A 27,131-nucleotide genomic window follows, 5' to 3' on the forward strand; every position below is an offset into this window, starting at 1 on the left:
AGCCACTCGCAGCTGGGCACTTCAAAGCTGAACAAATCTCTAGCCAGAGATTACAGCAGTCATCACTTTAATCCGGAACTTGCAAAGTCTCTGACCTTGAATAAATTTGCAACCAAAAGTGAACAGGAACCTTTCCTCAGTACATGGAACGTTCTCTGTCTCCTTGGCAGTACTAGAAAAGCATGGATTCGTTAATGTCCTTGACAACCCAGCAACCAGGCACTTCTTGGGATGCCAGCTTGTTGGCCCTCCTCCGAAGAGTCCTCCCCCGGTCGCTTACACGAGCTGCGGTGCCCCTCCAAGCTGAGAGCACACCCGGACACCTTGAATCCTCCCTCAGTTACTGCGCCTCGGACCAGCTGGTCCCGAGACTCGGGAACAGATGGATCCTTACCCCAGACCAGGCGGGTCTAAAGGGGCTAGTCAAACTGACCATGTTGCGGAGCAGCACACGCTTCCGTGACCGGGACCCCTCGTGGGGCTACCCTGGTCCAGATTCAGGAACAGGCAGCTCTCGCCTGACGAACGAACCCCGAACATGTGACTTCAGCCTCTTAAGTACCCTTCCCCAGACTCCTCAGCGGGACCAGATGTGCCCACTGATTGGCTCCAAGGAACGCAGATACTCAAAGCGTCCAACCAGGCCTGGGTCTGGTCCTGTCATGTGCACCTAACTGTACACATGACCAGGCAGAACCCTAACACAGCCCAGCCAAACTGATGCCAAAGTTAAACCTGCACAATCAACCCTCAGAACCCCTTTACTGTTCTGAGGAAAAAAACGAAATTTGTACATAGCGGACATTTTGTCAAAAGTGTCGCCGCTACACATATACTTATTGAAAAACATAATGTAATACATAAAGACATGTCATGCATGTTACTCACAATCCAATATATCTTCCAATGATCGAAAAAAAAGCGCCTGGTATGGATTTTAAGGGGAACCCCCTACGCTGAAAAAAACGCCCCCAAAATCCATACCAGACTCTTATCCGAGCACGCAGCCAAGCCGGTCAGAAAAAGGGGTGGGGACGAGAAAGCGCCCCCTCCTGAACCATACCAGGCCACATGCCCTCAGCATAGGGGGTGGGTGCTTTGGGGAAAGGGGCGCCCTGCGGACCCCCCCACCCCAAAACACCTTGTCCACATGTTTGAGGACAAGGGGCTCTTCACGATTACCCTGGCCGTTGGTTGTCGGAATCTGCGGGTGGGGGTCTTATCGGAATTCGGGAGCCCCCTTATTAAATCCTGGTCCCCCACCCTATGTGAATAAGTATGGGGTACATCGTACCCCTACCCATTCACCTGGGGGGAAAAAAAGTGCCAATAAAAGAACACACTACACAGGTTTTTAAAGTAATTTATTAGGCAGCTCCGGGGGTCTCTTCTGACTCCTCCGCTCTCTCCGGCCTCTTCTCCCGGGCTCCAGTTCTTCCCCCGCTCTCTGGCCTCTTCTCCCGGGCTCCAGTTCTTCCCCCGCTCTCTGGCCTCTTCTCCCGGTCTCCAGTTCTTCTCCAGCTCTCCGGCCTCTTCTCCTGCTCTCCGATTCTTCTCCTCGGCTCCTCCGCTATCTTCTGCTCTTTTTCCGCTCTTTTGCTAGCGGTGGCCCGGTCTTTTCCATCATCTTCTTTCCTGTTCTCTGCTTCTGATGTTGACACAATGCTCTCTCCCGCTGTAATGCTGTGTACACGGTGCACGACTTATATAGGCATGGGGCGGGGTTACCGGGTGATGTCACCCAGTGACCCTATCCCTTATGACGGCACAGTCCCAGCATGCCCCAGGCGGTGACGTCATAAGGGGCGGGCTCCAGCCGATGTCTTGGGTCCTCATTGGAACCAAGCGGGAGCCATTGGCTCACGCTGCTGTCAATCAAATCCAGTCCTGCTGTCTGTGTCAATAGACCGGAGTGTTTTAGCGGGGGGACGGCAGAACACAATAGAACAGCAGGGGCGATCGCTGTACTAACATCGGATAGTTAGTACAGCGGCTCCCCCAGAGCTGTCAGTTTTTTCCGTTCAACCCCACAAAATAAAAAAAGACGACTGCTGTGTACGAGGCTTTAAGGGAAGGTTGGACTTCAGTTTTAAAGTGTTTACCGCCATCCCAACCACAAAGCCCTTACAAGTAACTGTGTCTGAATGAAAGGCTGCGATCTTAATTCTACACAACACATTCTCATTCTTGTCATTCCATAGAACACATAATGAGATTTAGGAGGTTATTTCTTTGCTGTGGATAATAACGTGGAGCACAATGCTTAGGCATACCAGAGTTACTAAGCCTTTTCGGATTATGTATAAACTAGTGGAAGTGAATGCCATGTTGGACATCAAATTACTCGCCGTTACTTCATTTATATTCATTAGATCGGGAAATACTGATGCATTTTTTTTTTTTTTTTTTTAATCAGTGCGACAGTTTTGACAGGAAATGGGGCATAAACAAATTTCCATAATGGTAATAAAATATTGACAAAGGTCATTGAAATCATTTGTTCACTTTTCAAATATATAATTAAGTAGAGTGCAAGCAAAAGCCCTTTTTCTATACACTAAGGGGCTGATATACTAAAGGCAAATAGACTGTGCACTCTGCAGTTGCTCCAGAGCTTAGTAAATGAGCAGAAGCTCTGCTGACGTCCATTATCCAATCATGTGCAAGCAAACGTGCTGTTTATTTTTTTTTCGTGGCATGTGATTGGGTATGCTTTACCTCATTTACTAAGCTCTGGAGCAACTGCACTTGCAGAGTGCAACTGCGCTTTGCAAAGTGCACAGTTTAGTTTCCTATTCAACCCCATTAGACCAAAAGTATTGGGACACCTGCCTTTACACGCACATGAACTTTAAAGCGGTAGTAAACCCGCTGAAATTTATTTTTTATTTTCATACCTGTAAGGGAAAAGGCATAATGAGCTAGTATGCACCGCATACCAGCTCATTATGAAATACTCACCTTAGAACGGGGGCCCGACATCTCGCCCGTTACACACTGAGGGAGCTGACATGTTCCCTCGGCTCCGGTACTGTGAGTGGCCGGAGCAGCGATATCGTCACTTCCGCGCATGTGTGCGGGAGATTTCTTTCCGGCAGGGTCCGGCGTCTTCCGGGCTTCCAGCCGAGAAACCCCTGTGCGCATGCGCCGCTGCAGTCAGCGGCTCATTGCCAGGGGAGTATCTCCTAAACCTTACATAGGCTTTCCTGTAGGTAAAAGTAAAAAAATAGGGTATACAACCGCTTTAATGGTATGCCAGTCTTAGTCTGTAGTGTTCAATATTGAGTTGGTCCACACTTTGCGGCTATAACAGTATAACAATAGGCAATGCTAACGTCTCTCTTTGTAAAAATGTGAGAATAGCCGGAATGTGATATACACTATATTACCAAAAGTATTGTGACGCCTGCCTTTACACGCACATAAACTTGAATGGCATCCCAGTCTTATTCTGCAGGGTTCCATATTGAGTTGGCCCACCCTTTACAGCTATAACAGCTTCAACTCTTCTGGGAAGGCTGTCCACAAGGTTTAGGAGTGTGTCTATGGGAATGTTTGACCATTCTTCCAGAAGTGCATTTGTGAGGTCAGACAGTGATATGGATGAGAAAGCCTGGCTCCACTCTGATTCATCCCAAAGGTGTTCTTTCGGTTTGAGGTTAGGACTCTGTGCAGGCCAGTCAAGTTCCTCCACCACAAACTCGCTCAGCCGTGTCTTTATAGACCTTGTTTTGTGCGTTGGTGCGCAGTCGTGTTGGAACAGGAAGGGGCCATCCCCAAACTGAGCCCACAAAGTTGGGAGCATGAAATTGTCCAAAATGTCTTGGTATGCTGACGCCTTAAGAGCTCCCTTCAATGGAACTAAGGGGTTAAGTCCAACCCCTGGAAAAACAACCCCACACCATAATCCCCCCACCACCAAATGATTTGGACCAGTGCAGAAAGCAAGGTCCATAAAGACATGGATGAGCGAGTTTCATGTGGAGGAACTTGACTGGCCTGCACAGAGTCCTGACCTCAACCCGATAGAACACCTTTGGGATGAATGAGAGTGGAGACTGCAAACCAGACCTTCTCATCCAACACCAGTGCGCTTCTGGAGTGGTCAAACACTCCCATAGACACACTCCTAAACCTTGTGGACAGCCTTCCCAGAAGAGTTGAAGCTGTTATAGCTGCAAAGGGTGTGCCAACTCAATATTGAACCCTACGGACTAAGATTGGGATGCCATTAAAGTTCATGTGCGTGTAAAGGCAGCCGTCCTAATACTACTTTTGGTATAGTGTGATTTGGATTGAATGGGATGGAAACTCTGGTTTTATTGTGTCTTTGCATATTTTCCAGGCCAGAAAATGAGGGGAATTGTTTCCAATGGAGGCACAAACTAAAGCCAGCTATAGATGGATCGAAATCTGACCAGTTCAGCAGGAACTGGCCACATTTTGAGGCATCAATGGGCAGGCTTGTTTGCTGATCGATGGACTTCAGTACAACTAGCCTTCTTTTTTTTACATGTGATTACTGCCGCTGGCTATAGCCGCCACTGCCAGGAGAACACAGTGATCATTGGCAATAATCGTGTGCCGAAAATCCGACATGGTTGTACCCAAGATGGATCGACTTGGGTACAATCAGCCTGTGCATAGATGGTTTGAATCTCGACTGGCCTCTGCTGAAGCAGCTGAGATTTGAACCATCTATGGCTGTCTTTAGACTTGTTCCAGCCCTATGTTTATTCCAGGCCACTCGTAGGGGCTGCAATAGAAGGAAGGCGTGTATGGATCATGTGCAGGTATATCTTTATCCTGGCCATACCCAGTTCTTGTGCAGTTTCTATCGTTTACAATCACATGCCAACCAACAGTTTTCATTTTTTTTTACAGTTTTGATGTAAACTGTTGGTGATTGGGCTGCATGAATCCGAGTTTAGTCCAAAAGCTGAATAGTTCTAAATGCCTGCAAATGTTTGTGCATATGACCAGCATTAGAGATAACAAAATTTTGTAAGTTGACCAACCACCTATTTCAGATGAAAGCTGTTAAGCCTCGTACACACGATCAGATTTTCCGACGGGAATTGTGTGATGAGAGACAGGCTGTTGACGGAAAATCCGACCGTGTGTACGCTCCATCGAACAATTGTCGGATTTTCCGCAGACAAATGTTGGATCAGCGATTTTCAAATTTTCCGCGGGCAAATGTTTGTTGTCGGATTTTTCGAGCGTGTGTACACAAGTCCGTCGGACAAAAGTGTAAAGTACAAACACGCATGTTCTGAAGCAAGGATGAGCTGGAAGCGGTCGGTCTTGTAAACTAGCGTTTGTAATGGAGAATTAACATTCGTGACGTGGTAAATAATGAAATCTGGAAATGCAGCGCACAATTCTCTTCTTCTTTAGGCTGGGTTCACACTGAAGCGATGCGGGAACGCCGCGAATCCGCAGCGTTTTCCCGCATTGCATGCCTCCCGCCGGCAGTTCACACTGCCCTATGGGGACTGCTGGGAGTGTCAGTGAAATCTTAATGACACCCCCAGATCAGTTCGCATATCGCAGTGCGATCTGCAAACTCGGACAGGAATCGGATCGCATGGTGTGAACACCCATGCGATCCGATTCTGCTGCGGACCAAAAAAAGGGTCCTGTGCGAGTTTGCGGCGGGTGCGATGCGAATTCAGCCATACTATCTGTATGGCTGAACTCGCATCGCACAGAGATCGGATGTGATTTGCACTGCAGTGCGGTGCGAATCACATCCGGGTCTCCCAGCCGCAGCAGTGTGAACCCAGCCTTAATGGGATAATAATGAAGCTGCTTTGCTGGTGATACTGATGGAGTTATTGCAAGCAAATTTTCAAAGGTTTTTTTTTTCTAGTGATATCAAGATTATTATTATGCTTTTTTTTATTTGTGCAGGTTACCACAACACCATTATCCCGTAGTTTATAAGATCAAAGATACAACTATGTTGGTGTCCCTTGTCAATTTTACATTGTATTTTTTTAAATATAACTGCCTACTCCCAAACTGTCATTTGAAGTAAAACACATCGCCAAGTATTATTCACCATTTTTTTTATTGTGCATTAAAAAAAGAAAACAAATAAAATTAGACATGCTATCTGCCAATAGAACTTAACCAAAAAGTGCATTCTATGCATCCAAAAATATAGAAAATATACCAAATCAAATCATTATTCAACCAAAAAATAATGTCAAAGCAAAAACTCCAAGGCCAATAATAAATAACGTGTTATCTCCTCCGATTCCGCAACATGTCTTGTTAACGAACGGCCTATCATAAAGTGCGAAATGAAAAGCATGAATCAACACTCACCAAACTTCTACTAACACGTAATTGGCAGAAGGAGCCCAAAGGGTGGCGCTAAAGAGCTGAAAAACAACGTAGTACGTCACTACGCTCGTATTTGTTGGCCGGTAATTCCTTGCCGTTTGTATGCAAGACAAGTTTGGGCCAGCGCCCTTCGGACAAAAGTTCACGCTTTTGTTGGCCAACAATCCGATCATGTGTACAAGGCTTTACTTTTGGAAGGGCCTGGTCCTCAAGTAACCTATAAAGAGAAGATGTATATTTGTTGTTACATACTGTATATTGTGTTATTTTTAATCAGAACTCTATACTTTTAACTTTTACCTTTTTTTTTAGGGGCAAGCAGTGGCTCAGCTCTGCTCAACCATTCCCAACGTCACCGTTTTTGGAACTGCTTCCGCTTTTAAACATGAGGCCATTAAAAACTCCATCAATCACCTCTTTGACAGAAATGCAGATTATGTGCAGGAGGTAAAAAGGTAAGATGACATTTTCCTGTGCTTTCCGATATCTGTGTGTGATGTCTGGACTGTTACATTCTACACCAGAAAATAGATTCTTGAAGGTGTGGCTGATCTGCCATATAATGGTAAAAATTTGTCCTCATCCAGTCTTCAACCACTTCCCTACTGGCCACAGTATATATAAGTCGTGGCATGGAATCGGTTATGCCCCATACACACGGTCAGACATTCCGACTACAAAATCCGTCAGATTTTTTCTGACAGATTTTGGCCCAAACTTGTCTTGCATACACACGGTCGCACAAAGTTGAAGGAAAATCACAATCGTTCAGAGCGCAGTGACGTAGAACGCGTATGACGGGACTATAAAGAGGCCAGTAGCCAATAGCTTTTGTCTCGTAATTTATTCTGAGCATGCGTGGCACTTTGTCCGTCGGAATTGTCTACACACGATTGGAATTTAAACAATCGGATTTTGTTGTCGGAAAAATTTTAGATCCTGCTCTCAATCTTTGTGTGTCGGAAATTCCAACGGAACAAGTCCGATGGAGACAACACGCAATCGAATTTTCCGACAGCAAGATCCGATCGCACATTTTCGTTGGAAAGTCCGACTATGTATACAGGGCATAATACCGGAATCATGGTTAAGGCCATGATCCCAGTGTCATTTTTTACAGTCGGAGATTCTCTTTCAAGTAAAAGTAATCAGAGCGGCTGGGAAGCCACTGGATTACTTTTACAGGTGGTGGAAGGGGGTCCCACACCCCTCCTACCGCCTCTGCCATCAACGCGCCCCCCCCCCAGCAATCAGGAGCCCGGTATCGATGGGGCCAGCGACATCTATCCTCGGCCCCATAGTGAGAGGAACTGAAGCTGTTCCTCCCACTGTGTGATGCCAAAACCGGCAAGTGACGACTATTTTGTCACTTATGCTTCTGGCTCTTTGTTTACTGGCTGCATAGCAACCATTGAAGCAGCCAATCGGACTGATCGGTGTCTCATCGGCTGCATTGGAGCCAAAATAGACCCCGATCTCTCCGTAAAGAGGACCTGTCAGTGCTATTGCCCTCAAAAGGGATGTTTACATTTCTTTTGACTGCAATAAAAGTGATCAAAACATTTAGTAAAAATAAATAAATAAAATAAATAATAAAATAAAAACAAAATGTTTAGTGTGGCGAACACACATGTCGGTCCCGCACACATATGTAAACAGTGATGGCACCGCACATGGGAGGTAGCACCACAAACATCAGAGGGAGAGCCATAATTCTAGGACCAGACCTCCTGGGTAAATCTAAACTGGTTACCTGCAAAGGCTTTTAAAGTGTCACCTATGGACAATTTAATGTCCAGCGTTTGTCGCCATTCCACGAGTGTGCGCAATTGTAAAGCGTGACATGTTAGGTATATATTTACTTGGCATAACATCATCTTTCAGATTATACAAAACAAATTGGGTCAACTTCATTGTTTTGTTTTTAATTCATTAAAGTGTATTTTTCCCCAAAAAATTGCTTTTGAAAAAACAATGTGCAACAACCATATGACATAAAAAATTGCAACACCCACCATTTTATTCTCTATGGCCTCTGCTTAAAAAATATATATATAACGTTTGGGGGATCTAAGTAATTTTATAGAAACATTTTTTGATTGGTACATGTATTAGATGTGTCAGAATTGCCCGGTATTGGGGTGGTTAAAGTGAACATGTGCTTTGTCCAACTAATGCATTAAAAGCTAAACTCCAGGCAAACTGCTAAATACACAGAGGAAATGCATTTTAGGGAGCATTTTGCCAAAAGATTTGTATTTCTGTCCAACCAGTCCTGAGGATTACACAGCTCTGCCACACAGCATAGCTCTGTCTGGTAGGAGAAGGGACTTGAGCTTTCTCTGTTGCAGTAGCCCTTACAGGTCTCTTCCTATGCCGCCTCTCCCTCCCCCAGTCTGAACTCTACTGTACAGGGACCGCGAGAGGCTGATACCAGGTCAAATTCACATACTTGTACTGTTTGAATTTGAAATAATAATTTTAATAATATATAATCAAATACAGAGATGAATTAATTTGTGTATTTTATATTTGCGTGGAGATCTGCTTAAATGTTCACCTAAGAAGTTTGGGTGAATATAGGACAAATTGCCCTTTAAATACCCAATAGAATGTTATAGACCAGTGATTCTCAACCAGGGTTCCTCCAGAGGTTGCCAGGGGTTCCTTCAGCATTGGGCAATTTCTACCTCTCAGATAAGTTCCCACTGACACCATTGATCTTTTTAGCTATCTGTAAGGAGGTAATTCTTCCCAATGACCACAAGTGTAAGGACCACTTCCCACTGACCATCACACTGATGTATCATGAGTTGGGGTTCCCTCGAGACCAGGGAACTATTTCAAGGGTTGCTCTGTGTTGAAAAGGTTGAGAAAGGCTGTTATAGACATTTATCTCTACAGTATATGTTATATATTTATACTATTGATAATAGAGAAGACAACATATCTTTTCCAGAATATCACCAGAGGGTGTAGACATCGTTCTCGACTGCTTATGTGGGGAAAACACTGGAAAGGGCATCAGCCTTCTGAAGCCATTGGGAACATATATTTTATATGGTTAGTTGTATTTTTCCAATGTTTTACTGTATGTACCTTTTTAATTAAATTGTGATTGAGTTTATTCAAGTACATATAATTATTACATCAGAGATGTCTGTAGAACCAGAGTCATTGAGCATTGTTATTACGCATGTCCATCAGTCTAAGGCAGAGGCCATACACGGGTCGAATTTCAAAAGAATTTTCTTTCGGAAATCTTATCTAAGAATTTTCGTTTGAATTTCACACCATTAGTTGCCTGCAGCAACAGCCGATTTTGTCGCGGCAATCAAAATTTAGTAATCAGGCATGTTGGTAATTTTTTGAAAAAACAAACGATTTTCTAATCAATGATGCAAGAAATGTAATCGAAAAAGAAATCCGCATGTGCAAGAAAAGAAAATTTCCAGAAAGAAAAGAAGATTCCCAGCCATGAAAATTCTTTTCTGTAGCAACAGGAGGTGAAATTGAACGTTTTGGTTGGTCGAATTTCGACATCAACGGTGGCACCATCGAATTACAAAACGCACAATATTTCTGAAAGAAATATTCAAAAAGAAAATTCTTTCGAAATTCGACCATGTATGGCCAGACTGCAGAAACCAAAACTGTATTTGCAGTCTAGGTCATTTGAATAGTTAGCAACCCCTCCCCCTACCTCCCACCTCCTCCACTGTTGTAATGTAATCTGCTGAAAACCCTTTTATCGATACCTACCAACTCATTCTGGTTGACGATCTTGTATTAAGCCTAGGTTCACATTGAAGCGATTTGGCATGTCATCTATTGCCGGTGTCATGTCAAATAGTGTCCCCCTTCGGATAGTGTCCGCTCTGTAATGCGCATGCGCAGTACACATGACAAGCAGATTCCGAAAATATCCGAAGATGAACGGCGCCTGCACCGTGAGTCCAGGTTCACGCCCCACCATCCAAATGGACATAGAGTTGGAATAAAAAGAGCCAAGCGAAGCGAGGCCGTGCCCAAAGCGTGGGGAGCGAAGCGAGCCCGCGAGGGGCCCTCTAACTACGTGCAGCCCTATGTCCACTTGGCTGGTGAGGCTTGCACCTGGACTCGTGGCGCTGGCGCCGTTCATCTTTGGAGATTTTCCGAATCTCCTTGTGCTCCGTACTGCGCAAGCGCTGCGCCTGCGCAGTACACAGCGGACACTATTCGATAGGCGGACATTTTTGGACAGAACACCGGCAATGGCAAGTATAGCCAAAGCTCTTTTGGCCCTACTTCTCCTGTGGAGTTCTGCACTTCTGAGATTTGTTTTTTTTAGCCGACAGTGGGCTAAAGTCCGCTGTCAGCTGCTGGTCCAAGCTCTGAATCGTTTACGACTTTACAGTAGGGATCCACTTAGATGCCTGAACCGGTAGCTGGCTCAGGCTCTCAGCAAGCCGCTGAGAGCCTGAGCCAGTTGCTTCCGCCCCCTGCACAGCCCAGCACTCCTCATAGTGCTAGAGGGGCAAAGCAGAGCGCCGCTGACTGGCAGCCACTGGCTCACTGAAGAACGAGAACCGAGCGATCAGTGGTCTTTGAGTGCTCGGTTCTCGGTCTCAGAGACAGTAGGGGAAAGATGCAGCATCGGACCAATGCTGCATTCACCAAGGTGATTATAAATGTTTATTTTTTATTTCCCATACTTATCTTTTAATTGTAGTAGTCATTTCAATATATTTTTTTTTTCAAACAAATGATAGTTCTCAAATACCGCAGGTATTATTTTAAGATATTAAACTTAAAGTGTAAGTAAAGGCAAAACCTAACTAACTCTAAACCTACTCCCATCCCCATTCTGAGCCTAATCTATCTAACCCTGTAAAGAAAAGATCTCTATATACACCTATTCTGAAGGCGCTTTGGTCCGGTCTCCAGTGGCGCCCTCTGTGTGCAGGAGAAAGCCGACAACGGATGGGAAATGCCTGGGAAGTGACATCACCCATTGACTTACTATGGGGCTTCTGTTGTCTGCTGCCTCTCCTACACACTGAAGCAGCAGCTGACAGCTCAGCCTGGGACCGGACCGCAGTACAGGTAAGTATAGGGATCTTTTCTTTATAGAATTAGATAGATTAGTCTTAGATTTGGGGTGGGAGTAGGTTCAGCCTTTACTTCCACAATAACGAATGGGAAGGAGTATATTATTTATGTGCATATGATCAGGATATTTTTTTTTCTTTTGTTTGTTTGATGTTACAGTCTTACCAAGGTAATTCTTCTCATCCCTTTGTACATAACATTTTTAGTGAGACCACCTTCAGCAAGATGCAAGCGTGCACTTACCTGACCCCCTCCCATACATACTTCATGATACTGTATAATTAACTGTGAATAATTTTAAAATGAACAATATATTAATTTTCATTTCTGCTATCACTGCATAATTATCACATACATCACATCCCTCTCATTAACTCTCTCACTACCAGAGCTCACTTTGTTGGTTTTCCACACAGCTAAAGCGGTTTTCAACCACAGGTGATTTAAAAAAAAAATCTCTGCAAGGCAATGTCATAATGTGCTAGTATGCGTCTCATACTAACGCATTAGGATAGACTTACTTGAGAATGAAGCCCCCCAGCGCCGCAATATCACCGCTGAGATTGCTGACACCTTCCACTGGTCTTCCTTCCGAGTTCGCGGCCTCAGGCTATATGAGTGGCCAGGGGGCACAATGATGTCATTCTCGTGTGTGGGAGCACATGGGAGCCGCCGTTTCCGGCATGGGCTCTGAAGGTCCAGCACTGTAAGCCGGACCTTCAGAGAGCATGCGTCGGTGATGTCATCGGCTGCATGCACTCTGAATATCTCCTAAACTGTGCAAGTTTAGGACATATTCATAGTACCTACAGGTAAGCCTTATATCAGGGGTGCCCAACCAGTGGCCCGGGGGCCACATGTGGCCCACGGAGCCCTCTGATGCGGCCCGCGACCTTCTGCTCTGGGATTGCGGGTTGGCATAAGCCAATACTTCATGTATAGCACCAACTCCTGTCAAAGGTGGACTGATACCAAATTCTCTCTGCCCGGGAAAGCAACAGCTGGTGATACCTAAGGGTAAGTTTAATACTAAATGTGTAAGTGTATATATGGGCATATCTGCTCTGCAGTGGTTACTGGGCTGCTTTCAAACTGATCCGCAGTTGCAGCGCAGAACACCTGCAGGTTACCCGCACTGAGCCATAGACTTCAGAAAGTGCACCACACCTGCAGGTTATAATAGAAGTCTAAGTGCAGCTAACCTGCAGGAAAGCCACAGGTGCACTGCGCTGCCCCCTCGGTGTGGGTATACCGTAGCGCAGCAGTGTGAAAGCAACCTTAGGCCCATTTGACACGATCAGTCAGACCCAATTGGACCCTTTGTTCACCTCTGTTGAGCCACAGATGTAAACGGACCTGTGGCCATTTACACCCACCTACCTCTAATTCGATCCACTAAAAAAAAAAACAGAAGAAGGATCCATCCCCTTCCATCTGGGCAGATCGGTTTAGCGGGCCAATAGAGTAGAGTGGGCTCTGCCCCTGTTTGCTCTTCTCATTGTGGCCCGCGACCGGTTACCAAGTTGCTTAAGTAGCCCTCGCGCTTCAAAAAGTTGGGCGCCCCTGCCTTATATAGTACAGAGTTTACTACCACTTTAAGAATAATGATGATACACTGTGCTGTCTTTTGTAGTATTCATGACATTCAGGTTGGCTTAGTAACTATATATTAACTCATTAAATAGCAATTAAGTGGTGTTAATGAACCTACCATTTTTGCAATACGATTTGCCAATTAACAATATTTTATGCTCACATTAAAATACACAGTAAAACAGAATAAAACATTTTCAAACAAGTTTAGAAGAATTTACGGTAGATTCCTTTATTAAGTAATGAGTGCAGAACATACTATGGAGAATTAACAAAGAGTGGCACAGACATAAAGCCTGCACTACCCTTCTAAACTGAGAAAATGGAGCAGATCCTAATTAACAAAGGAGGCACTGGAGCAGCCATGTGTGATGGTGTGGTGATGATTTCAGCTTTGGAAATAGCACCACTTCTGCCAGTGGCAGTCTCTAAGTAAGATAAAAGCTTTTGTGGTGACTAGTAACAGCAGTCTTAATAGGTTCACTGTTGCATACATGGCAAAGTGACAGCGTCTCCTTGCAAAGGGAATCCCTTGACCCCTGTATACTTAAAGTGGTCATAAACTCCATTCATGAAATTTGACCTAAGCATATATATATATATATATATATATATATCTGCAATGTTTACGTATCTCACTCCAAAGCTCTATGCACCATTTCTCTCTGGTGCTTTGTTCCTCTGTTATCATCATGAGCCACTTCTGACAAGTTCTGCATCACATAAGATAACATGAGCTCCGGGGAGGGAGATAAGCACTGAGCTTGTCTAATTAGAATACAGCTATGCACTATGCATGTTCCTTGTGCCTATGTGGAGGGGGGTCCCTTTCCTCTAATCAGCTCTCACACAGTGTACATGCATTCTCTCCACCCTTGTACTGCTGACAGATGAAGAAAGATTTTTAACATGATCTACACTTTTGAAAGGGTGCAGATAAACAAGTAAAACTTATATAGGAGGATTTGCTTCTTCTCTGTGTATCATCTGAGGCTGTCCACTTCATTGGGTATATGTGAGGGTTTACAACCACTTTAACTTACCTCTGGTTACACTATTTTGTATTAAATGTTGCATATACTGTTTATCCACTGATATGCTATAATATTATATACCAGAGCCTGTATTTTTAAATCTATGATGGCAAATAAGCCGTTGAATCAATAAAATAAATATAACTTTTCACGGATTTATCTCTGCTTCTTGTTGCTGCCTGAAAACCCCAAGGGGAACTCTTCTTTTTTTTTTTTTTTTTTTTTTTATTCTACCTCTGGTTACACTACCTTCTGGATATGGGGGTGCTCTCCTGTGACAGGGCTCAGGCTTAGCAGCCAGCAGCCAATCCCTAGGCCTGAGCACTGTCCCCTGTTTGGGGTAGTGACACCACCATTCCTCCAGGTCGCCAACACAGCTGATCTCAGCGCTGGATGCAGAGAAGCAGGGAGCAGTAAAGAAGTGAAATTTAAGTGAGGCTAAACCAGTGTTTTTCAATCTTCTTTCATTCAAGACACCTTTTAAAATTAGGTAAGTAAATGGTGATGCGAGAAATCTCAGTAATCGCTGTCATGTCCTAGATAGCCCCCCCAGTTAGAATCACTCCCTAGGACACACTTAACCCCTTGATTTCCCCCTAGTGTTTAACCCCTTCCCTGCCAGTGTCATTTTTACAGTAATTGTGCATTTTTATAGCACTGATCGCTGTATAAATGACAATGGTCCCAAAATTTAAAAAAAGTGGCCACCATAATGTCGCAGTCACGATAAAAATCTCAGATGGCCACCATTACTGATAAAAGAAAATAATGATAATAAAAATGCTATAAATCTATCCCCTATAACTTTTGCGAAAAGCAATCAATATACGCTTATTGCGATTTTTCTTTTTGCCAAAAATATGTAGAATGCATATCGGCCTAAACTGAGGAAAAAAATTTTTTTTTATATATTTTTGGGGATATTTATTATAGCAAAAATTAAAAAATATAGCTTTTTTTCAAAATTGTCGCTCTTTTTTTGTTTATAGCAAAAAAAAAAAAAACGCAGAGGCGATCAAATACCACCAAAAGAAAGTTCTATTTGTGGGGGAAAAGAGGACGTCAATTTGTTTGGATGCAATGTCGCACGGCCGCTCAATTGTCAGTTAAAGCGACGCAGTGCTGTTTCGCAAAAAGTGCTCTCGTCAGGAAGGGAGTAAATTCTTCCGGGGCTGAAGTGGTTAACGTGCACTCCAACACTAGCGTGAAAATTGTAATGTATATAGAATAGTGTGCCTGCTCAATTTAACTAGAATTAAATAAAATCATAAATAAAAACATAAACATAAATTGCAAAACATAATAAGTCCAAAAACAGAGGTAGAATCCAAGTGATAAAAAATATAGTCCAAGCGCAAAGAATATGTATAAAAAACTGGTAAGTCCATATCGTGATTGAAGTACAAAATATAGAGAGTGAAACAAACAACAACAATGGCCACCAATGACTGAAGTGGCCGCTCACCTCAGGGAATGGCCTAAAAGGTCAGACAAAGCTTTTCATCTCAAAGGATAGTTGCTAGATTCCCTGCTGTAAAAGCTCCAACAGGCCTGCTTGATCACTCCGTGCCTCTTGCTTGATAATCACTCAGAGAGAGCAAAAATAAACCGTAGTGCAATATTGCCAGTAAAATATAACACATTTATTCAATACCTGCTTACATTAAAGTTTGGTAAGATAAGCAATACAGGTATGGGGAAAAAACAGTCACCTCTTCACCACACTTCTGTACACTGTAGACACCGGAAGTGACGTCACAAGGCTCCAGTGTATTCTGTATTGCGGATCTTACCAAATTTTAATGTAAGGAGGTATTGAATAAATGTGTTCTATTTTACTGGTAATATTGCTCTATGGTTATTTTTGCTCTCTCTGGGCACGTTACCGGAGTGATTAAGCAGGCCTGTTGTAGCTTTTACAGCAGGGACTCTTGCAGCTTTCCTTTGAGATGTGAGTTAATACAATCAATGCTACATGTAATACACATATCGACAGGACCCCTATGACATGTCTACTGGGATATTTTGACGAGGAAGGTTTCTTTCCCAGGGAGGTGATATTAGTTACCAGACTATTGTTTATTGCACGTAAGTTAATTGCTCTAAGGTGGATATCTTCGAATGCACCTTTATTGAGGACTGGCGTCTTCAGGTAAATGAAAACATCTTGAAAGAACAACAAATTGATTGCAATAGGGGAGAATCCAATAACTGAAAACGATGGATATCGGATCCACGGTTAGCTCCACCCTCACTAGTAATGGGGGAGTCTGTATTGAGTGGTTAGTATCGTTTTTTTTTTTCTGTTTGAGTGGGACAGTAAACGCGGTATTCAAAGGAAAATGGGGTAGAGAGTTATACCAGAGGGCAGGAGAAAAAAAAATAAAAAATTAAAAAATTGTAACGTTAAAAGATGTGGGTAGAAACAATCTTCTCCTTTGTCAGCTTGTGATATACAACTCACTATGGAAACTACGCTATGGATTTGTCGCCCGGAGAGTGCGTGTTTTTTTTTTTTTTTTTCTTTTTTCTTTCTTTTTTTTTTGTGTCTATGTCTGTGTGTATATGTTTGTAAATACTTGTGTCTAAAGGATGGTTAGGTAGTATATATGTTAGTGGCAAGTAAGAAAAAGAGAAAAATATAAAAAGTTGTTTTGCACGGATCAATTGAAATAAATAGGAAAACGAGAATAGGACGTACTAGCGGTATAAGGAAACAAAACTGTAAAATATATACTGATACTGTAACTTGGTCTGTTATAACTTGTAATATGTCAAATAAATAAACAATCGAGATGAAAAGCTTTGTCTGACCTTTAGGTCATTCCCTGACCACTTCATTCATTGGTGGCCATTGTTGCTGTTTGTTCCACTGGATACATTTTGTACTTCAAACACAATATGGACTGAGCATTTTTTTTATACATATTCTTTGCACTTGGACTGTATTTTTTTCACTTGGATTCTACCTATGTTTTTGGGCTTTTATATTTAGGGGTGCACCGAATGTTTTTTTTGGTGCCGAAACTGATACCGAAAATGAAAGATACACTAGGCCGAAAACCAAAACCGATACCAAAAATGACCGAAACTTATTATAAAAAAATATATATTTTATACAGGAGATGGTCAGAGACTGGGGACATGGTACAGGAGATTGTCAGAGACTGGGGACATGGTACAGGAGATGGTCAGAGACTGGGGACATGGTACAGGAGATGGTCAGAGACTGGGGACATGGTACAGGAGATGGTCAGAGACTGGGGACATGGTACAGGAGATGGTCAGAGACTGGGGACATGGTACAGGAGATGGTCAGAGACTGGGGACATGGTACAGGAGATGGTCAGAGACTGGGGACATGGTACAGGAGATGGTCAGAGACTGGGGACATGGTGCAGGAGGAGGTCAGAGACTGGGGACATGGTACAGGAGATCAATGCAGCCTCACCAGTGCCCGTCGCATGCAGCCAGCCTGTGGGCCCAGTACAGCCAGCCAGCCTGTGGGCCCAGTGCAGCCAGCCAGCCTGTGTGCCCAGTGCAGCCAGCCAGCCTGTGTCCCCAGTGCAGCCAGCCAGCCTGTGTCCCCAGTGCAGCCAGCCTGTGCAGGGGAAAAGAGCGAAGAGAGAGGAGAGGTTGATTAGAGCGCCGGGAAAATAACTGATTTCATTTCATTAGCTGTGTGTTCCCCTCCGCGTGCCGTCACATACAGCCCCTCCTATTTGTACAGGCTCTTTGATAGACAGATCACCCCTCCAATCCTGTATGTGACGGTGCGTGGAGGGGAACACACAGCCATTGAAATGAAAGCTGTTATGTTCCCAGTGGCGGCTTTTCTTCTACGCTATAGGACACCCCTGTGATAAGCGTCACCAGGGGTGGGGGGCAGAGCCCCGCTCCCTGCCCAGGCCAGGCACCATTTTCGGCTCAATTATCAGCCATTTTTCTCTTTCGGCAACTTGCCAAAAAGGCTATTTTCTACTGATATGTTTTGGCGGCTGAAATTTTGGTGCATCCCTACTTATTATGTTTTGCAATTTATGTTTTTATTCATAATTTTATTTAATTCTAGTTAAATTGAGCAAGCGCATCATTCTATATACATTACCTTTTAAAATTGTGCACAATCTCAATGCACCCCATTCGGAAATGTAAAAAACGAAATTAATAGTTTTACATAACTCAGCAACATCCACACACATAGGACACCCAATGTTAGAGGAGATTTATTCTTACAAAACAAATACAGTACACCTTTTCACATTGGTGCCGACTATTATTCCAGTGTTCTGCTTCCCTCTCAGTTTCTCTCCTTCATTCAACTAACATGACCCCAAGTGCTGACAGAGCGTTAAATAAGGATGTCTTCAGGCACCAATGTCCTCCTTATCAACCTATATCATTATCGATTGTTAGGACACCAGTGATTAGCCAGCATGATGCTCTAGGTTGTTCTTCTGCACAATAAAAACTTTGACTTTGTATAACAAAATAAAAGGCAGGCTTGGTACACCTGCTGGCTTGTTAAAGCTGTAGTAAACCGCAGTTGAAGAAAAAAAAAAAAATCACAAAAGCAGATTATAAAGAGACTTACCTTAAAACGAAGCCCTCCAGCTCCGCGCTGTCACCACTGAGAGGGCTTCAATCTTCACCCAATCTTCTGTCCAAGTTCACGGCCTCCGGCGATGACGTCACTCTCACGCATGTGGGCGGGAGCCGCCGATATTATGGCATAAGCTCTGAAGGGCCTGCTTGGTATGCCGACCGCATGCAGTCTGTGACCTGCATGGTATGCTGACCGCATGCAGTCTGTGACGCCGGTGACATCACAGACTGCATGCACTCTGAATATCTCCTTAACAGGCAAGTTTAGGAAATATTCACAGTACCTACAGGTAAGCCTTAATATAGGCTTACCTGTAGGTATAAGTGATAGAACAGAGTTTACTATCACTTTAACAATTTTTGGGCAATTTTTGTTATTTTGCCAAGGTACCCCTAAGCCCTTGTACACACGGTCGGACATTTCCGACAACATAATCCGTCTGATTTTTTTCTGATGGATTTTGTCCGAAACTGGTGTTGCATACACACGGTCAGACAAAGTTGTCGGAAAATCCGATCATTCGGAACATGATGATGTTCGTTCGTTACAACGGGACTACGTTGTGGCTAGTAGTCAATAGCTTTGGTCTCGTAATTTGATCTGAGCATGTGTGGATCTTTGTCCGATCGGAATTCTCTACAAACGATCGGACAAAGTCCGATCGGATCATGTTGTCGGAAGATTTTATATCCAGCTCTCAAGCTTTGTTGGTTGGACATTCCGACGGAAAAAGTCAGATGGAGCCCACATGGTCGGATTATCCGACAACACGGTCCGATCGGACATTTTCCATCAGAATGTCTGACCGTGTGTATGGGGGGCTAAGAGTCCAAAAGGCACCCTGGTTGAAAAAGGCTGGACCAAACTATGGTTTTAAAAAAAAAAAAACATATTCTATTCAAGTATGTATTCTTAAAGTGGTTGTAAAGGCAGAAGGTTTTTTTATCTTGATGCACTCTATGCATTAGGATAAAAAACCTTCTGAATGCAGGAGCCTCCATCAGCCCCCTTAATACTTACCCGAGTTCCATCTAGATCCAGCGATGTTGCACGAGAGATTCAGCTGTCCGGGACTCCCCTCCTCATTGGCTGAGACAGCAGCACCATTGGCTCCCACTGCTGTCAATCAAAGTCAGTGAGCCAATGAGGAAAGAAAGGGGGAAGGGAAAGCTACAGCTTGGTGTCTTATTGGACACAGGGAGCTACGGCTCAGCACGAGTGCACCCACAGCACTCTTGGCCCCTCCCTCCGGTTTAGTGCCCCCACAGAAAGTTGATTGCTGTAGGAGCACTCATCCAGGGGGAGGGGCCCAGAGCACTGAAGAGGGACTGAAGAAGAGGAGGATCTGCGCTGCTCTGTGCAAAACCATTACACAGAGCAGGTAAGTATAATATGTTTGTTATTTTTAACGGAAAAAAAAAAAAAGTACCGTCTTTTCCTCTCAGCTTCCTCCAGATCCCCAAATAACTTTTTTTTTGCTGCTGTGATCCAACTTTCTGTTAAAGGGTGGCTATGTTAATCAATGGTCCTACTGTAAGGAGAAGCATAGCCACTCTCCTTTTCCCAATTTCCAAGATGGACTAGAGCCTAAGGACTAAGGGAGGAGTAGTGTGCATAGAGCAGTGCACATGACCACGACTAATGTGCGCTGCTCATTTCAAACAAACAGAGCTGAGGAGGAAAAAGGGAGGTTCAGGAGCTCATAAAGGAAGTTACAAGAGGACAGAAAAATAGAGTAAGGAACAATTACAGGGCCATTAAGTAGTGATGTGTATTTGTTCTTTGGTCTCTCTACAGAGCTCCAGTACTCCCCTTGCTGAGTGAGACCTGCAATCGGCAAAGCTTTATTCCCTTTTTCTCATATACAAATACATTTAGCTGTTTCAGCTTATAATTGTAATGCCGCGCACACACGACCGGACTTTCCGGCAGGAAAGGTTTGACAGATTCATATATTCCGATCGTGTGTGGGCTTCATCTGACTTTTTTTTTTTTTTTTTTTTCAAAAATTCTGACGGACCTAGAAATAGAACATGTTTTAAATCTTTATGATGGAATCAATTCCTATTGGGAAAACCGCTCCCAATGCTATTCCGACGGACCAAAAACGACAGGGGCAGCTATCGTCTACTGGCTATCGAACTTCGTTTTCTAGTTCCGTTGTACGTCATCACGTTCTATGATGACGTATGCATGTTAGTTTCAGAAAGACCATCGGAGTTTATTCTGATGGAAAAAAAAAACGGTCGCGTGTACGCGGCATAAGTATTGATATCTGCAGAATTGTGTTTGTTATGCCGCGTACACACGATCAAACTATCCGGCGGACTTGTCACAGTCCCAGAGGATGCTGGGACTGTGACATCATAATGGGCGGGGACATCACCCGGTGACCCCGGCCATTGTCCCTATAAAAGTCGCCGCGCAACACGTCCCTGTCATTGCGGCCAGAGAGAGCGTTGAGTCAACATCTCAAGGAAGAAGAAGAGAAGGCAGTGGCGACAGTAGACCGGGCCACCGCTAGTAAAAGAGCTGGAAGAAGGAGCGGAGGCCCGGCAAGAAGAACCGAAGAGGGGGAAAAGACCCCTGAAGTCAGAAGAAGAGGCGGTGGCGACAGAAGACCAGGCCACCGCTAGTAAAAGAGCTAAAGGAAGAATGCGGAGGCACGGCAAGAAGAACCGAAGAGGGGGAGAAGACCCCCGAAGTCGGAAGAAGACCCCCGGGTGGCGACGAAGAAGAATGCCGGGCTCCTCCGCTAGTAAAAGAGCTAGCAGAAGATAGCGGAGAAGTCCGGCTAGAAGACCCCCCCCAAGACGGCAGAAGACCCCCGGAGCTGTGCAATACATTATTTTAAACCCTTGTGTTGTGTTTTTTTTTTTACATTTTTTTCACCAGGTGAATGGGTAGGGGTACATTGTACCCCATACTCATTCACATAGGGTGGGGCGCCGGTATCTGAGGGCCCCATTATTAAAGGGGGCTCCCGGATTCCGATAAGCCCCCCGCCCACAGACCCCGACAACCAACGGCCAGGGTTGTCGGGAAGAGGCCCTTGTCCTCATCAACATGGGGACAAGGTGCTTTTGGGTGGGGGGGGCTGCAGGGCCCCCCTTCCCCAAAGCACCCCCCATGTTGAGGGCACGCGGCCTGGTATGGCTCAGGAGGGGGCGTTCGCTCGTCCACATCCCCTTTCCTGACCGGCCGGGCTGCGTGCTCAGATAAGGGTCTGATATGGACCTGGGGGGGACCCCCACGCTGTTTTTTTGGCGTAGGGCTTTCCCTTTAAGTCCATTCCAGGCGACGGGCCAGCGACGTGTCAATCTCGCCGCCAAAGGCGGCAACATTGACCTCCTTCGCTAGTCCCGGCTACATGGACCGCGTTCAAAATGAACGGACTTTCCTCCGTGTTTGGGCAAGTCCGTTCATTTTCAAAAGTACAGCAGACTCCCGCCAAAAGTCCAGTTGTGTGCTGGCAGGTCCGCTCGTTCAGAAAGTCCAACGGAACTCCGCTTCAAAGTCAGGCGGTTTGTCCGCTGGGCTAAGCCTGCCGGACAGTCTGATCGTGTGCACGCGGCATTAGTATCCACATTTCTGTATTCTTTAATTTATATGTATTTTTGGATATTATTCTGTATCTAACTTCCCCAGATATCCTCTTAAACAGGACATCTTCCCTCCCTGAAGAAGACAATTTGTTGAAACGCGTTGAATCTTTTTGTCTGCTTATTTCAACATAATCTAATTTGTTTTGGGTCCACTTCCCATGTATTATCAACTGGCGCTACCATGGGATTTTGCATTTTGTATTTTATAATTTTGCTTAATGATTTTCCTCTTTTGAGGTTTTTTAACGTTACTTGAATACATTTTGTATTTTATACCTCTGTATTACTTCTACCTCTTTTGATTGTCCTTTGAATATCGTATAGTCTCAACTCCCTCCCGCATCCCAGTATCCCCTTGTGGGTTTTCCGTATTCCAATCAGCAAAGCTTATTTTTCCTGTTGATTGGAGATCTTTGGCTGTGACTCAGCAGGGAGCTTGCTGGCAGGAGGCAGGCTTTTCTGCTCAGGCTGTAGCTGCTTTTTAAAGAAAACTATCTGTAAGCCCTTGTACACACGGTCGGAGAATCCGTCGGAATGTGTCCTATCGGACCGTGTTGTCGGATAATCCGACTGTGTGTGGTAAGCATCGGATTGATTCCGTCGGAATATCCGTCGGACCCAATTTTCCAACATGTTGTAAATATTTCCCGACCAACTGGGCCGGTTGGACATACTCCGATCATGTGTAGAGAATTTTGATCGGACCAAGTGCCACGCATGCTCAGATCAAATTCCTACATCAAAGCTATTGGCTACTAGCCTGAACGTAGTCTCATCGTAACGAAATTACGTCATCACGTTCTGAATGATCGGATTTTTCAACAACTTAGTCCGACCGTGTGTATGCAACAGTTATGGACAAGATCCGACGGACAAAATCCGACGGATTTGGTTGTCGAAATCTCCGACCGTGTGTACAGGGGCTAAGACTTTGCAGACCTTTTTTTAAACACCTGAATGGTATTTAGCTGATTTAAGGTTTAATTGTTTTGTATCTGGAGTTCATCTGTACATACTGTTGTGAGATATCCTCTATTAATCGATTTGTAATTTATAACGTCTTTCCTTTTATAGGCTCATCCAATATGGTTACTGGTGAAACAAAAAGCTTCTTCAGCTTTGCTAAATCAGTAAGTGTCATTTTCTCATGGGTTATTCATCGAAATGTTTCAATTAGGCTGTTGTGTGCGCAAGCTTCAGAGAGATGAATGCAGAAAGTCTAACAAGTATAAAATGCTATAGTTCATGATAAAAATAAGGCTCAGAGCATATTATGGAACTGATCAATAAAACGCCAGGAAAGAAAATACACCAAAGCAAGGAAATATGTCAATATTGAGCAAAAAAAAACAACCTGAGTACCTAATGCCTTCCTTTTCTTAGATGTTATAATTTATTGGCTATAGAATTTGCCCACTGTCTGCGGCCAATCCCAAGGAGAGAGTGAACCTGATGGGAACTAGTAGACCTTTATATTCCTAATCAGTCTCTACCCATTCTTAGGCCGCGTACACACGGGCGGACTGTTCCCCCAACTAAGTTCGTCAAACAATCCGACAAACAGTCCGTTCAAAATTAGCATGAACGGACTTGACCACACACGATGAACGAACAGTCCGCTGAAAACGTGCGTGATGACTTGTACAGCACGTACGACGGGACTAGAAAAACGACGTCCTATACACTGCAATGCAACCTTCGGCCATGTAAACCCTTTCTGAGCATGCGCGATACTTAGTCCGTCCAACTTGCCTACACACGAGCGGACTGTCCGCTGAAACCAAGTTTGGACGGACAAAACCAAGTTTGAACGGACTGTCTTACAGAAATTCCATAAGACTTTGTTCGTCAGACTGTCCTCTGAAACAGTCCGCTGAAGCCCACACACGAGCGGACTGTCCGCTGAAACACTGTTCAGCGGACTAAGTTGGGCGAACAGTCCGCCCGTGTGTACGCGGCCTTAGAATCACTTCTTGCCAGGAAGCTGTCGATTGTGAAGCTGACGGTGTCCTTAACAACAAGCTGTACGCCTGCTACACAGCGTACAGAGACAGGCACTCTGCCTGTCTCTGTACACCAAGTTAGAGTTGGTCCTAATGACCTCCAGTCTCTTTGTCTACAACTGTAATAATTATTTTTTTATTTGGTGCAGTAATAGTGCCACTTTGTAAAAATGGCACTATTGAGAACAACTTGAATCTGCTGCATGTGTCGGTAAATCTATCAGAAGGGGCACCAGGGATTTTTTAATCTGGAGCAGGCCATTTTAAAGGGCAATACCTCCAGAAAAGTGTCATTAGGGCTTTATTTAAGTCATAAGTCATAATTCTCCACCTCTTCAATGGGTATTTGATCTGTCAGAGATCAGTACTTGGTGGAGTTCTTCTAGGTCTAGCCTTAAAGTGGTTGTAAAGTTAGAATGTTTTTTTTAACGTAATGCATTCTATGCATTATGATATACAACCTTTGGTGTTCAGCAGCCCCCTAATACTTACCTGAGCCTCATCTAGATCCAGTTTTGTAGAATTGTCTCGGCTGCCCCGGAACTCCCCTCCTAACTGTCTGAGACAGCAGCGTGGCGCCATTGGCTCCCGCTGCTGTCAAAGTCATTCAGCCAATGAGGAAAGAAAAGGGGCAGGGCCGGGCCACGGCTCCGTGTCTCAATGGACACACGGAGCTGTGACTCGATTTGGGTGCCCCCATAGTAAGCTGCTTGCTGTGGAGGCACTTAACAGGAGGGAGGGGCCAAAGCGGGAACCCAGAAGAGGAGGATCGGGGCTGCTCTGTGCAAATCCACTGCACAGGCAGGTAAGTATAACATGTTTGTTATTTTTAGAGAAAAAAAAACAAGACTTTAATGACGCCAGCATATTTTGCAGCATATTCTAGAAAGTAATGAGCCATTAGTATCAGACCCTGTTTTTTTTACTTCCATGTGCTCCTTGCTGCAAAAGTCAGTTATAGGTGGGGGTGGTTGTTGTACTGTTGGTAATTGGTGAGGGGATGCACTGGATACCTTTGCTACCATTGTGCTATTGCTGGGTGTCCCTATACCTTTAAGGAGGGATGGGCTCCCTCCAGGCATACCTGCCCTTAATATATCCATTATTATATATGTGCTTCAACTAAGGAGATTCTCAAAATTATAGACTTAGGATTTCAGTACACGGTGGTGCTGTGATATCTCCACTGCAGCTTATGCATGTATTTTCAAATGTGTGCAAACTAAGCCACTTGGTTTTAACATGAACAGTTAAGACTAGTACGCATGAGCCAAATGTTGGACGGCATCGGCCGGTTTAATAGAAACCGGCCAACAGAAGCCAGCCATTTGGTCAAAAGGGGCATGACCGAAAAAAGGTCTTCCGGTCGGCACCCAATCTGCGTTCTCAGCCAATGGTTGACCAAAGTATTCCGGCGGGGAGAGACACAATAGCTCAGCAGGGGAAATCGCTTTACTAACATTGGATCTTTAGTACAGCGGCTCCTCCCGAGTGCTTCATTATTTTTTTTTGTTCGGCCTGTTGGGTTGAATGAAAAAGAACTCACAGTGTGTACCAGGCTTTAGACAAGGTTTCAGACATTTTAGGTTGTTGCAGGCTAGCTGGTAAGTGATCTGGGAATTATTGCTTTTTGATTAAAATATATCAGCCCCTGTCCCCGTAAAGCTTACAGTCCAATTTCCCTACCATACTCTCATGCAAATGCACATTACGTCTAATTTGGCAGTAGCCAGTGAGCCTGCCATTGTGATTACTCTAATGCCGCGTACACACGATCAGTACACACGACAACAAATGTTGGATGTGTGCTTGTTGTCAGAAATTCCTACCATGTGTAGTCTCCATCGGACATTTGCTGTCGGAATTTCCCGACAACAGATGTTTGAGAGCTGGATCTCAAATTTTCTGACAACAAAATCCGTTGTCATAAATTTTGAGCATGTGTAGACAATTCCGACGCACAAAATTCCACCCATGCTGATCTCAAATTTTCTGACAACAAAATCCGTTGTCATAAATTTGAGCGTGTGTAGACAATTCCGACGCACAAAATTCCACCCATGCTGATCTCAAATTTTCTGACAACAAAATCCGTTGTCATAAATTTGAGCGTGTGTAGACAATTCCGACGCACACAATTCCACCCATGCTCGGAATCAAGCAGAAGAGACGCACTGGCTATTGAACTTAATTTTTCTCGGCTCATCGTACGTGTTGTACGCCACCGTGTTCTTGACATTCGGAATTTCCGACAACATTTGTGTGACCGTGTGTATGCAAGACAAGTGTGAGCCAACATCCATTAGAAAAAAAAAAATTATTTTTGTTGTCGGAATATCCGATCGTCTGTACGTGGCATACTTGTTTAATTGAGGATAGAAAAATAACTATTCAGAGGATTCAAACACCAAACACACAAACTACAAGAAGATAGGGTCACGTAGGGAACACGGAAGTTAGGACCTCAGCAGGGAGAATTATCTACCACTACTCTATGATTTTACATAAATGGTACGTACTGTATGGTCTATCAGCCACTGACCTGTAGTTCTTTTTGTGCTCCACTACATGTTGGGTCCATAGGGCTTTTCCAGATCTATGAGCTTCAGAGAGATGGAAAATTACACAGCTCAACAAGGCTTTCAGATGGCGATTTCTTTTTTTCACGAAGTTGTGGTTGAATAAAAGTGCTCTACTAAAGGATCTGGAGTCCAAATATATTTATACATGTAATTAAGGTATTATTAAGCCATGAATAGTTGCAAGCTTGAGTCTTGCAGTTACATCTCCAGTCTGTTGCATTGTAACATATTCCTATCAGACAACTTGTGGAAGTTTTCCAGGA

At 44.2% G+C, this 27,131-nt stretch overlaps 1 protein-coding gene across 1 annotated transcript in view; it reads left to right on the forward strand.

Annotated features, from left to right (window-relative positions):
• The window catches only part of VAT1L (vesicle amine transport 1 like), a 120,388-nt gene that overhangs the window by 64,022 nt on the left and 29,235 nt on the right, over positions 1–27,131 (forward strand). The window contains exons 4-6 of the mRNA XM_077454447.1: positions 6,667–6,809; positions 9,314–9,417; positions 23,358–23,413. Coding sequence (XP_077310573.1) covers positions 6,667–6,809; positions 9,314–9,417; positions 23,358–23,413 — 303 coding nt within the window. The remainder of the gene's footprint in view (positions 1–6,666; positions 6,810–9,313; positions 9,418–23,357; positions 23,414–27,131) is intronic.

The sequence above is a fragment of the Lithobates pipiens genome, unplaced genomic scaffold (assembly GCF_037356315.1).
Source record: "Lithobates pipiens isolate NorthernLeopardFrog02 unplaced genomic scaffold, aLitPip1_a1.2 Scaffold_10, whole genome shotgun sequence".
Taxonomy (NCBI): domain Eukaryota; kingdom Metazoa; phylum Chordata; class Amphibia; order Anura; family Ranidae; genus Lithobates; species Lithobates pipiens.